At 47.1% G+C, this 14174-nt stretch overlaps 1 protein-coding gene across 4 annotated transcripts in view; it reads left to right on the forward strand.

Annotated features, from left to right (window-relative positions):
- The first annotated feature begins 7490 nt into the window (after nucleotides 1–7490).
- The window catches only part of GSG1L (GSG1 like), a 55458-nt gene continuing 48774 nt past the window's right edge, over nucleotides 7491–14174 (forward strand). Inside the window, exon 1 of one of the 4 annotated variants that reach the window (XM_074552834.1) lies at nucleotides 7491–8630. In XM_074552834.1, coding sequence (XP_074408935.1) covers nucleotides 8330–8630 — 301 coding nt within the window. In that variant the 5' untranslated portion in view covers nucleotides 7491–8329. The remainder of the gene's footprint in view (nucleotides 8631–14174) is intronic. The other 3 variants (XM_074552833.1, XM_074552835.1, XM_074552832.1) reach the window with 3 other exon arrangements.

A 14174-nucleotide genomic window follows, 5' to 3' on the forward strand; every position in this document is an offset into this window, starting at 1 on the left:
CCCCAATGAAGGCAGGAATGATGCATTTGACTTTATGTTTTTAGAAGGTTAATTTATTATTTTATTATACTGTATTATATTAAAGAATGCTATACTTACTATACTAAAGAATACAGAAAGGATACTTAATGAATGCTAAAAAAGATAATAATGAAAACTCATAACACTCTTCAGAGTCCCAACTTGGCCATTACTGGCCAAAGAGTGAAAACAACTCACAGCAGAATCCAGTGGAGCAATCACCTGTGGGTAAACAATCTCCAAACACATCCCAGACAAACACAACACAAAAAAATAAAAATAAGAATTGTTTTCCTTTTCTCTGAAGCCTCTTAGCTTCTTAAGAAAAAAATCTTAGGCAAAAATTTTTTTTCAGAAAATGTAAATACCAGAGGGTGTTGTATTAACACATGCAAATACCAGGGGTCTGTGAAACCTGGATGATTTGGGCACCATCAGCAGAGCCCATGGTGGAGGAGAGGAAGGTCTCTTCAAAGATGCACACAACCTCTGAGGTGAAGGGGAGAGGCAGAGTGTTCCCTACCTGAGACCTTGCAGGGTACTGAGAATAGAAAGGACTCTTCCCCAGCCAAAGCCCAGCCAAGGAAGGGGTTGGAAAGAGGAAATATTCATGACCAGCTGTGAAGCTGGAAATACAGCTCCCAAGCTGAGCAGCCAGTGTGGTGCTGCTGAACCTTTCCCTCCTGTAGCTCCATTCCCATTTAATCTCCCAGAAGATTCATAACACTTTCCCTTTGAAGAATTGCTCTCTCATTTTGCTCCTTTGCTGAGGTCAGAGAGTTCATGCAGACCTGTGAGAGTGGTCTTTGAGAGCAGCCAGCTGCAGCTCTGTCCTTTTATCTTATTGTGGTGTCCAAAGCAGCCTTCCCCTGCTCAAAGAGCCCTCCCTGCTCTCTGCTTTCTCTCTGCTCAGTGTCCTGCTTGTCCTCCAGGTTGCTCATCTATCTCCTCCCTCCTGCTGCTCTCCAGACAGCCTGATGGCTGGCATTCTCCCTCTTGCTGCCAAGTCCTGGCCTTCGCTCCCTCTTCTGCCATCTGCTACAACTTCATTGTGAAATTTCACATTGTTCAGAGCCACACTCTGCTGGGTTTGGTTTGCAGCCTCAAAAGTCCCTCAGTTTGGGGGATGTCTCTCCCCATGACCCTTTGTGTCATTTTGGGGCAATCTTACCCAGGCCTTCTCAGGCAGTTTGGCATTTTCTCAGTCACTTCTGCATCCTCATTTTCCTCCCTTTTCCTTCCATGCACTGTGAAAAGCTGTCCCCAGCCAGGCAGGAGCTTTCCAAGCACCAGCCTGTCTTCTGCCTGCTGACCTTTTCTCTTCCCCTTGGAACAGTTATGCAATTACCTGCCTTTGCTCTGGAGACACATCTTTGCCACTACGTTTTGCTTTCAGTATTGATCTCTTGATTTTTTACTTTGGTTGCTTTGTCTTCTGCCCTGCTCCTGGGGGAGAGATTTCTGCTCAAACTGAGGTTTGCTACTGAAAAGTTTAAAACCTGCTGGCTGTGTGTATAAATTTGGTGTGCTCTATAACTTCTCTCTCAATGTAGACCAAATGCAGTGTCCTGTTAGATTCAAGGCATTCTCCTGCCTCCCTGCCCTCACCTTCAGCATCACTGCCCTGATGGGATCATGGGCACATCCCAGGGGCTCTTGGTGCCCTGGCTTGGAATACACCCCCATGTGCACCCATTTTCTGCATGGCCCCATCAAAATCCATCCCTGCACCTAAGCAGCCTCTTCTACTCTGCTCTGGAAAAGTCTGTTTCCCCAAGTGCATTTTGCTCCAGGTACAGAGCCTGCTCCAACAAATCTCCCTGATCACTCCTTTCTGAACTAAAATCCCACTGCAAATCGTGATCTACTACTTAAAATGCCTGGACATATGGATGAATCCTAATTATGGGGAAAAAATACATGGACATACAAATAAGCAACACTATTCTTCATATAAATGACACCAAATGCACACAGTTTGATCCTTTGCCGAGCAGAAACTGAAAACTATAAACATGTAAATGTTCTAGTTTCTGTCCCTAAAAATACATTGATAAGAGAAAGGGGAAAATGTCTTAAAAAACACAACAAGGAAGTAATATAAATGAATTCATCTGTAGTTAGTGTAGTTGCTTCCAAAAGCACAGTAGGATATGACAATATATAACTTTATATGAATATGGAAATCAGATGCCTGGCTTATAAAAGAGCATGTTTGAGTAATGAACCCTTTGACATTTCTCAGCACTGATCTGTTTGTTGTGGTCACTTTTGCTCTGGGGCTGCTCTCTTGCCAGGCCAGGGTGCCCAGGAATATTGACAGACTAAGGAGCTGCCATTAAGGCGTTGATGTGCAAGAATGCTTCTTTAATTACAGCAATAAAGAATGAAGTGGGTTCTGCTTTTAGAGTTGTTCTTAAGTGGGCCTGCAGCTCCTTGTGACAACTTAAGACATATCAAAGTTAGCCTTAACAAAGAGTACTAAATATTAATTAAACTTTCATCTTAATCCAATCCAACTGTCAATTGTGAGGAAATAATTCTTGTAACTCTAAGATAGAAAAATTTATAATTCAGGATCAAAAGGAGGATAGTGTGATACTTAATTCACTCTCGCCATAGGTGGGCACATGTAAGTATCTGGTTGGGAATTGCCTCAGGAATATTGTGCTTGCTCAGTCCTGACCTTTTGGACTGCCTCATATAATAGTTAGCCTTAACAAAGAATACTAAATATTAATTTAAACCAATCCAACTGTCTATTGTGAGGAAATAATTTTTGTAACTTTAAAGACAGAAAAATTTCTAATCCAGGATCATAAGCAGCATAGAATTACACTTCATTCACTCCCACCATAGGTGGGCACATGTAAATAGCTGGTTGGGAATTGCCTCAGGAATGTCGTGCTTGCTCAGCCCTGACCTTTTGGACTGCCTCTTCAGGCCATCAGCCAGGCAGCTCCCCCAGACACGAATCACGGCATGACTCAGACCTGTCACTTCTTTTCATCTCCCTTGCTCTCCAGCAGCTGCTGGAAGAATTAAACGCAGATAGCAGATGAGTATAAATCTGCTGGCATCCCAGTCCCACCCAGCTGTGACACAAAGAGAAGAGCTGGCTGGGGGATCTGATGTGTTTGGGACACTCAGGAAGCCTGATTGATGGATCTGATGTGTTTGGGACACTCAGGGAGCCTGATGGATGGATCTGATGGATCTGATGTGTTTGGGACACTCAGGGAGCCTGATGGATGGATCTGATGGATCTGATGCTCTTTGGTGTCACAGACATCTTTTTATGAAAAATATTTTCTTTAGGATTTTTCCTCCTGAGAAGCTGAGAGGCCTCAAGAACAAAATGTAAACAATGGTTATCTGCTGCTGTGGAATGCAACAGGTGGATCTTTGATTGGCCCATGCTGGATGTTTATAATTAATGGCCAATCACAGTCAGCTGGCTCGGACAGAGTCCGAGACAGAGCCTTTGTTATCATTCCTTTTCTATTCTATTCTTAGCTAGCCTTCTGATGAAACTTTTTCTTCTATTCTTTTAGTATAGTTTTAATGTAATATATATCATAAAATATATAAAATATATAAAATATAAAATCAAGCCTTCTGAAACATGGAGTCAGATCCTCATCTCTTCCCTCATCTGAAAACCCCTGTGAACATGGTCACACTGTGGGATGCTCAGGGAGCCTGATGGATGGATCTGATGTGTTTGGTACAGTCAGGGAGCCTGATGGATGGATCTGATGGATCTGATGCTCTTGGGACACTCAGGGAGCCTGTGTGCTGCAGGAGGGTGCCTGCAGTCCCTGAAAGCACAGCCAGGATGGGCAATGCTGCTCACAGCACCCAGAGAGGGCACTCAGGGATGGCTTGTCTACTGCCCAGTGATGCTGGACCAAGGAAATTTTTATGGGAGAGGCAACAGTTTATTTTACCACTTTCATTTCTGTCAAGATTACTAAAGGTCTCTGCTACAGTACTGTCAAAAATCATTTTTTGCCTGGTTGCTTTAGGAACAGGGAGAATTTCCTGAGCAATCTTCTCGTCCTTGCCTAAATGCCCACAAGCAAAGTACGTGAAAGACACACTGCAAGTCATGAGTTAAAGTGAAGACCAAGGTTTCCTGTGGTATCAATATTCTGCCCACCTTCAAACGGACCCCTGGGGGCTGCCCATTTGCTGAGGGCTTAATTTCTGTCAGAAAATCAGGATTGTCTCTGAGCAGCATCTCTGAGATGAGCTGGACTGTGCAGGCCAGGCTGTGTGCTCAGAGTGCCAAGCATCACTGCTGAACACAGACTGCTTGGGGCCAGAGCTCTGAGGAAAAGATAAAAACTGGGGTGAAAACGGCAAAAAGGAGCCTGAGTCTGGGGTGGAGAGAACACAAACTTCACAGCTGGGTAATAACACAGTCTGGGGAAATACGGGCAGCATTTCCATCCCAGCCCTCTTCTCCAAATACAAAAATAAAACCTGTTAAGTGACTGAGGTAAAGAGAAACTTCCCATTTTGCTGGACAGAGCAGAGACAGGGGAGGTGCATTGGGGGCACACCAATAATTCATATTTATCCTGGAAAGAGAGCAAGAGAAAGATGAGCTTTGCAGAGTTTTATGTCAAGGGAGGGAAATTCCAACCAGAAAAGGAGATTTTGAGTCATTTGCAAGACAAATTAATTGAACAGGTGAATGCTGTCGCTCTGTGGTGCTGAGGAAAAGCAAAGAGGAGCTGCCAGGAGGGGTCCAGTCCAAAGTGGCAGGAAGAGCTGGGAAATCCAGTCCAGTGACAGCTGAAAAGGACAAAATAAACACATGAGGAAACCCAGGAGGAGAGAGCCGTAAGAAATGAAAATTTAAATAAAACTATAGGGGGTTTAAAATGTTGATTTAAATCCAGCATATAATCCCATGCATTTGACATTGCTCGTTCAAATAAACACCCAGACTGAGCTCACCATGTCCCCATCAGCACCAGAGGACCCAAAAGTAGGGCTTCCTCTCACTTCAGTGAATGGTGCCTCTGTTTTCCACTAGTGAAAAACAGAGCCTGATTGAAAGATTCCTTTTGCAAAAGCTATCATTATTTTAAATCCTCCCGGCCAAATTGTTTTTGTACACAGTAAACACTGAGTAATAACAATTTACACTGATCTTATAAGAAATACTAAAGGAAAATGGGTTACTATAACCTGGGAAGGTGATTTTTCTCATAACATCAGAGAAAAGTTATTACTGCAAAAAGGTTTTTAAAGATTCTTGTAACCACAACCTGAAAACTACATCTCTGTAGCATTCAAGCCCTTCTAAGTTATCATCAAAGATAATACCACATAAATACTACTTAATCCAGGCAGCTGAACTGCCTTCTGCAACATATGCATGATCTTTCCATTTTTATACACAACAAATCTGATAAACAGAGATTATATAAAGAGAAGTCATTGGAGTATTACAGCATGAGCATAGCACAGAATAGTTTCCTTCTTCTCAAGTAATCCTAACAATGAAAAAAAAACCTGGTTTCCTTTAGGAAAAAGAAAATTATTCTTATTAAAAGATTCTCTGACTGAGCCTACTTTACTTTCTGTTTGGTTTTTTAAAATGCTTAAGATTCTAAAAGCTCTGTATCACAAAACAAACCAAATTTCTGCTTTATTTTGTGGTTGTTTTTTTATTTACTGCCACCAGGTCACCATGTCAGTTCTCAACAGCTCTGCCAATCTGAAAAACAAGAATGAAGAAGATAAGGAGGAACAGAAATAGAAATATCTGGTTAGGATTAGAAGTAAAAACAAAATGTAAGAAGTATTTAGGACAAAATTATCCCAGAAAACAAAAGTCTTGGATGCCCACCCCTCAGGGAGATGGGCACAGGGAGAAGCAGAGTGTGCAAGTGTTGGTGCTGCCGGCCAGCAAACACAATTCACAGGGCAACAGATAGAGAGAATTTGTGAGAAAAGAGCTGTAAAGACCTATATTCACACTTGGAGAAGTGTGATGATTCAGATGCTGGCAGCCACTTGAAAGACAGTCCTGAAGAACAGCACCAGCTTTCTTGTGAAGGCTTTCTGTCAAAGTTTCAAGTGCTTTGTTTATTCCTCTTAACAAGTGGATAACCCTGAGATACAGTAGCACCACAAATGCATCCCTGAGTAAATGTCCTAAACATAAAAATAATTGAAATAATAATCCTGTGGTCCTCTGAATAGCTATCACCTCCATTTCTTGCCTGCAATTAAAACCAAGGAAAGAATGCTGATGATTTGGGTGCAAGGGGTGGGACAGGGAGAGGTGCTCTGCAAGTCCAACAGGACAAGGAGAGGCATTCTGACAGTGCAGAGCACAGGAAAAACCTGGCACTCAGGTGAGGAGGTGGCACCCACCAGGCACAGGCAGGAGTGGGCAAGGAAAAGCCTCTTGGGTGCAAAGTTATTCCACCAAACTTGCAGAGCTGCCATCACAACTGCTCTCACAGAGCCCTGTGAGTTTTCTCACAAAATTTTTCTATTACCTTTCCATTTTATTTATAACAAAAGATGACCAAAGCCAAGTGAGTGTAGAAACAGTGGGAAATGTCATCAACAGATGGGCTCAGACATTTGGGACAGGCACCAAAAAGAGCCATGAGCTCTGTGGCTCTGTGAGGGACATCAGGAGGGCAGGAACAGGTCCTGGAAGCCTTGAGGACAAATTTCACCTCATCCTCCCTGGCTTTCTCAAGGAGCTGGAGGAGCTACTCCCCATGTTCTGTCAGCCAAGCACAGCAGCAGCTCTGCCTGTGGGTGCATGGGCATTGTCCTGTGTGTCAGTGTGAGCCTGCTTGGCTATGTGGATATTTCCAGGATATTGGATATTTCCAGGATATTGGATATTTCCAATAGTGGATATTTCCAGGATATTGGATATTTCCAATTGTGGATATTTCCAGGGAAAGCCACTGCTGGGCTGCTCTGAGAGGCCCCTGCAAGGAGTCCAAACTAGGCTGGAAGGAAACCCCATTTAGAAGGTACCAACAGCTTCTTCACCACAGAAAGGGGTGTTCATCCACCAAGGGACAGAACTATTGAGTGACAAGTGTGGCCACCTCAGTGCTGGACACAAGGGCTCATGGGTTGTGTCTCCACCACCCCCAGGTGCTCTGCTCCTCCAGTCACTCAGCAGAGAGCTCTGAACAATGTGCAGGAGGGTCAGAAACTCTACGAGCCAGCTGGACATTGTGAGAGGACCATGCACTTCCATTTGGAAATGGGATATTGAGTATTAACTGCTCCCTGCTCTCAGCATTGCCATCTGGTAAATAAAGCCCAGGGTTTGCTCTAATTAGCTCTGTCTGTCTGCACAAAGCAGGACCTACAAAATTTCCTCCAGTTCCACTTCAACCAAAACATCTGCACGAGCTGGGTCTGGGAATGAAAGCCTGGTCAAGGGGCTTTGCTTGATATTATGAAAGATAATTTGAAAGTGTGTGATGTGGGTTTTACACATCACACACTTTCAAACCTAAATTCCTCTGGGGCTGCCAGAGCAAAGCCTCTGAAGAAAGAGATTTGCACCAATATTCTGAAAGCAGAATCAAGCCCTGGATTTACTCCTCTCTAGCTCAGAGCAGAAATGCTAAAGTACCACTCCACCTCTCCTCCTCCTCCTCCTGGACGAATCTCTACCTCGGGGCACACGAAAAATGCCTTTCGCAGCTCCACATAATAACAACATTAATAATAACAACACTAATTCTTGTCGGGACTGAGCCGTGACGCCTCCCGCAGGCCGGCCGCGCTGCAGTGGGCTCGGAGCGGCGCCGGGCACGGCGGTGGCAGCGGGTGGCAGCTGTCCCTGCCCGCTCCTGCCCATCCTCCGGGAGCAGGGCACGGCGAGCCCGGCAGCCTGCAGGTGTCTCCCGGCGGAGGAGGCTGCGGAGCCCCTCGGGAGGATGGTGTGCGGCGGCCGAGCAGATGCTCACTCGCCTGTGGGGCTCCTCGGCAGGCAGAGCCGCTCCGCTGCCCTCAGCGCGCTGAAGCTCCGCGGCTGCGAGGGACCGGCCCCGCTGCCGCGCCGGCAGCTGCTGCTCTAACCAACAAAGGCAGGGCTTCAAGTCAAGGGGGAAGAATGGGAGTCTCGCTGCAGAGCTTCCTTCACCGCTTCAGCAGCAGATTGGAAGAAGCTGAGAGTTTTGATGCCTGGACAACTGGATTCTGAATCGTGAGAGGCTTTGAAACCCACCCCCCCCTCTCCCAAATAAAACAAACCCCTTTGACTTCTTCTCTCAGCAGGAGGGGGAGGGAGGGCGGATTTACCATGAAGACAAATCGAAGATGCAGAGCCCTGCTAGCAGTGAGTCTGAATCTGATGGCTCTCCTCTTCTCTACAACAGCTTTTATCACGACCCACTGGTGTGAGGGCACACAGAGGGTCCCCAAGCCGAGCTGTGGGAAAGAGAAGAAGACAAACTGCCTCAACTACGGCGGGAATGAGACTGCAAATGAGACGAACCAGAATGTGGTTCATTACAGCTGGGAGACGGGAGATGACCGCTTCCTTTTCAGGTATTTCCACACTGGGATCTGGTACTCCTGTGAGGAAAATATCAATGCTGCTGGTAAGTATAAAACAACTTCCTCCCAGCCTGCGATGCTTTGTGTCCGCCTCGGCGCGATAAGCGACCGGCGAGGATAGACGAGCTCTACCTTAGAGCAGAGAGAGGCAGGGGTTTAACAGTTCTTTGCGGGAAAGCAACCTGTTTCCTGCGGGAGCAGGGGTTCGCGTGTTTACCCGCTGGCTGCTGCAGGTCTGAGCTCTCCAGCCGAGCCCCGGAGCAGCAGCGGCGGTGCCGCCGGGCGGGCACTGCAGCCGCGGGCGGGCAGCGCTCCGAGCGCACGGCGCTGCTCCGGCACACATCCCGCAGCAATCCCGCCAGGACAGCGGGGTGAGAGCAGGGAGAGCACAAGCATCACGGGTTTTACCCGCTTTTGCCTGTTTTGTGCTCTCCCTGAAGTGAATGACCGCCCGCCAGCCCTCCCTGGGGTGTGTGGTTATCGAGCAGAGAGATGCAGTTAAAGGGCTCAACCGGGCACAAGATAGCCCATTTCTGTTCCCTGCTCAGCGATTTACTTGCTGGGAAGCGCTCAGAAAGACATCTCTCCAGCTTATCAGTACATTCATTTCCTCTGCTGTAGCCTGGCACTTGCCGAGGAATAAAACACTGGAGGGTGGATGGCAGGCAGCTGCCCTGGGACCGGGTTGAGTCTCAGCAGATGCAAACTGACAGCCCCTGCTCCCAGAGCTGTCTGCTGGAGCTAACATCCACACTCTGCTTTTGAAAGAGCTCTTTTCTAGATTATGTGACTGAAAAATAAAGTTTGCAGATGTGACTCAGTAGAAGACGATGGGTTGTGGACACTTGTTCCTCACTGGGCTGTTCCCATCCCATCCCATCCTGCCACTGCCCTGGGAGTAGAGCAGGGAGTTGGTCCTTCACTGCTGGGAGAGGGGAACAGCTAACCATGGATGTGTTATGTCTCTGAGAACACAGCTCCTCTGGTAATGGGAAATTTGGGGTAGAATTCTGGTAAAATTGATAGAATTCTCTGTTAAAATGCACCATTAAATGGGGCAAACATGGGGAAGTGCTCTCAGCCTGTTTCATCCCAAGGGGTTGTGTATTCTCCCTAGTGTTTTTGAGGAGAGTACTTGCAGAATAAGTTGCTTATTAAAACTCAATTTAATGCTAAAAAAGGAAAGTTCATGAACTCCAGCCTTGGGACTGCAACGGCTCCAGGCTGAAATGAGAGCACCAAAGCTACACTCTTGATGTTGGAAAGAAAAACACAGGGAAAAAAGCTGATTTGTCTTACTGATTTGGGAATCAGCTTAGGCCACAGCAGCCTGAGTGAGCAGCCTAAGACTCTCTGGCTTTTTGAGCATCTTAGCTGGGGTGGCATGATCAAGGATGCCCATATTTCTGGCACATACTGAAATCCTTCCAAGTCCAGATTTATGTGTGAGATAAGTTATAACTGTGTGACTCTAGCCCACTCAGAAAAGTGAGTTATCTGTGGGAGAAGAGAAACACAGAGATCTATTCTGTACTGGGTAAACAAAGCTGTGCTGTAGTGGGTGATTTCAGGAGAGAGCTGGAAGCCAGCTTTAAAAAGTTATGGTGAAAGCAGGAGAGAAGGGTTTGCTTCTGCCTCCCCACACCCCCACAGCAGCTCAGTGAGTGTTCCCTCTTATCTGAAACTCCTCAGCTATCAGACTAGGAGTGACCAACCTTTAGAAATAACCCAGGCAGGTACAGGGATACACTGGCTTAGACAGACAGCTGCCTCTTTCAGATTTACCATATCTTCTCCTGGGAAGGACAGGAACAATGTAATGGACACGGGTCTAAATTTGTCCCTAATAGTGCCAACATAAAATACCCGACAGCTCTTCACTCAGACTGATGGCTTTGGAATGCCAGACTGTCAGAGTGTTGTCATGGCCTCTTGCAGCCTGACTGATGATCATTTATCTGAGCTGCAGGGCCCCGAGGCACAGGGCTGTGCTTGCACAGACAGCCCCACTCCAGCTCCCTGTGAGGAATCCACCCCACAGGCTCATCCTGTGAGGGATCCACCCCACAGGCTCATCCTGTGAGGAATCCACCCCACAGGCTCATCCCTGTGAGGAATCCACCCCACAGGCCCATCCTGTGAGGAATCCACCCCACAGGCTCATCCCTGTGAGGAATCCACCCCACAGGCCCATCCAGTGAGGAATCCACCCCACAGGCTCATCCTGTGACGGATCCACCCCACAGGCTCATCCCCACCCTCAGCACACCTGCTGAGCCCAGTCCTGCAGGCATCACAAGTCACACAGTCATGGGTGTGTGTTAAATAGCATTTTATTAATACTGTTAAATAGTGGTGTATTCAATTAGCCCAAGTCCCCAGCTCAGATGCACACTGTCAAAGGCATCTTCCTTAAAGCTCTACCAGCAGCACTCTGAAGTGACTGCAGCAGCAGCCTTGCTCCAAAGTCCCTTCCCCAGTAACTCCCAGGCTCACACTCTGTCAGCAGAACATATGGCCAGAGCCCATGGCCAGCACCATTCCCACAGCTCCCATCCCATCCCAATGCCTCCCTGACTCACTGATGTCTGAATTTAGGCAATGTGAGAGGAGACCTCATCACAGTCTGTAACTGCCTCAGGAGGGGAAAAGGAGGGTCAGGCACTGGTCTCCACTGTTGTGACCAGTGACAGCATCCAAGGATCCTCAAGTTGTGTCAGGGCAGGTTTAGGTTGGATACTGGGAAAAGGTTCTTTCCCTAGAGGGTGTTTGGGCACTGAACAGGCTGCCCAGGGTACTGGTCCCAGCACAGAGGCTGCCAGAGCTCCAGGAGTTGTCTGCACAGCCCCCTCAGGCACAGGGTGGGATTGCTGGGGTGTCTGTGCAGAGCGAGGAGCTGGATTTGATGATCCCTGTGGGTTCCCTCCGTCTGTGATTCTGTGCTGGATCCCAGCAGGCACAGGTGAATGCCAGGAACTCACTGTGTGATCATGGCACTGCCAAAATTCTCCAGAGCCTCCAAACTTCCACACCAATGAGCCACATTCTTCCTCCAGCCACCAGTCTTTTGATTTTTCTCTCCTCCAGCCACACTGCCAAAACTTTCTGCTCCCTGCACTGGTGCAGCTGCAACACAGCATCTCTTGCAGTGCCAACAGGAGCAGCTCCCAGCAGGCTGATGGAGCAGCATTCCAGGTTCCCAGTTGGCTGGAGGAGCTGGGACTCAGTCACACCTTAAAATGACATTTAGGCAGCAAGCAAATACATTTTTGAGTGTCTTCTCCTTGCCCCTGTTTATCTGCAAGGTGCATTTAGATTCCAGAGGCTGAGGTGCAAGCAGCATGCCATCCACTTTGTGCAGAGCCCAGTGGAGCGTGCCTGCCTCTTGGTGCCAGTTTCTGCTTTCCACTGACAGCTCTAACAGAGATTGAATGCTGTGATTATTTCTGAAATAATTTGTGAATCCAGAGTTTATTTTTATCCAGCATGTCTAGGACACCTCAAGAATTCAAAAAGCATTTAGTACCTGAGAAATGTAATTGTGAGTTCCCTCTGGGAAAAGAGGGACTGGAGCATTTCTATTTCATTGCTGGGGGAGTCCTGTAATTATTTAGCACAATTTCTGACTCAAAAGTGTGCTGAATCTCAGTCTAACAGAAAGAGGTTCTCCCTTTCAGAGTGGCTTCAGTGCTTTGGGTGCCACAGAGGTGGAGGTGCCTTCTGTAGGAGCAACACACCCAACCTCAGGAGGGGCTGAGGATAAAGCTCTGCAGACTGAGCTGCTCATGGTCTGCACCTGGGGCCTCCTCCTGGGCTGTGAGCTCCTTGGCCAGGGCCAGCTGCCTCAGAGCCAAGCTGACCAGCATTTAATTTCTTTTTAAATGTGACTTTGGGCACGTATCTTGTTGCACACACATGGTCTGTGCTCGGGCACCTCACAAGGCACCACAACAGTGCTGCACTGCCAGCATCAGTGGTGAACCTGCTGTGGATTCCATGACTCAAGAACACACACGCCATGAAAAAATTAGCACATTAAGTAGGCAAGGTGGCATATCAAATTCTAAAGGGGAGTTTGAGAGTAGGAAGTAGCTTGAGTTGCTGGGAAGCAATGAGCAGTCAGCCAGTTTTGCTCAATTGTGTGTTTGCTTTGATGTTAATAGAAAAACCCATGAACTCAGACCTTGCTTTAGTTGCCAGTGAACAGACAAGCTCAGTATTAACATCCACAGCCAGAGGGGAAGAGCAGCTGCCCAGCAGCCTTTTAGCAGTACTGTCCCATTAAATAAACAAGGAAGCTCCCCAGAAATCAGCAGAGCAGGAATGGGTATGCATGGCTTGTTTTGTGGGTCTGGATTGAATTTTTTGGACAGCAAGGGGCCTGTAGCCCTTTGTGTGCTCTATACCACCTATTACTCCTGAAGGAGGAAATGGGAGAGTGGAATTTAGACTGGATGTAAATATCAAAATGGGTCAGAGGTGTGGGCCCTGAATGTGCCTGGAGGAGAAGCCAGACAGGGAGAGGGGTTTCTCCTGCAGAAATGAGTAAATCTGTGCCATAAACACCAGAAGTTGCAAGTTTCCCCGCCTTTCTCAGCTGCAGAGTTGGATTTCTCCTGCAGAAATGAGTAAAAACCAGAAGTTGCCCCAGCCTTTGCCAGCTGCAGAGCGTTTCTGCAGCACCTCTGTCCCCCGCCCCTGAGATAATCACACATCACAGTGATTCACCACAGGTGGCTGCCCAGAGAGGGGCTGGGCAGAAGTACCTTGTGAGTATATAATTAAAAGCAAGAGGACTTGGGAATTCTTGCTGGATTACGAGAAATACAATATAATTGGCATGACTGAAACCTGGCAGGTTTATTCGCATGACTGGAATGTAAAAATTGCTGGTTCTAAATTGTTAGGAAGGAAAGAGTGGTAAAAGGAATGGAGGAGGTAGAGCTCTGTATTAAAGATAAAATTTCCAGTGCTAGAGGAACTGAACCCAGGGGGCTAGGATAATCTCCATCTGAGGATGTTGAAATAATTGGTACATGAAAATGCAGGGTTAGAAGAATCTGTACATCACTACTTTAAAGAAAAGTGGAAAAAAATTGTACAGGCCACTTGACCCAGGGATTTTAGGACAGTTTTCTGAGAAAGCCCTCATTTCTTGGCCACAAATAGGTTTTATCAAAGGTATGGGTTTATTAAAGGTAAATCATTTACCAAGATGAATCACTTCTCAGACAAGGGTAATGGATTAGACCCAGTCTCTGTGGATTTGCAAAAAAATATTTGGTGGAATGTCCACTGAAAATTCTTTCCAGAAGAGCTGCAGAGAGTGGGGAGGATGGTGAGAACAGAGGGAGAGGCAGGCAGGCTCCACAGTGAACAGCCTGAGCTCCAGGCTGGACAGAATGCCCAGGGCACAGAGATGTCCCATTGGTGGGAATTAAGTGACAATGACAAAGCTCAGACAACACACACCATTGACTGCTTCCATGATTCCAGAACAAAAAGGCATAACACAAAAATAAGTACTCCTTCCTGCAGAGCTCCCTGCCAGGCAATGTTGAGAAGGCCAAAATTGGGAATTGCATGGA

The sequence above is a fragment of the Zonotrichia albicollis genome, chromosome 16 (assembly GCF_047830755.1).
Source record: "Zonotrichia albicollis isolate bZonAlb1 chromosome 16, bZonAlb1.hap1, whole genome shotgun sequence".
Classification (NCBI taxonomy): Eukaryota; Metazoa; Chordata; class Aves; order Passeriformes; family Passerellidae; genus Zonotrichia; species Zonotrichia albicollis.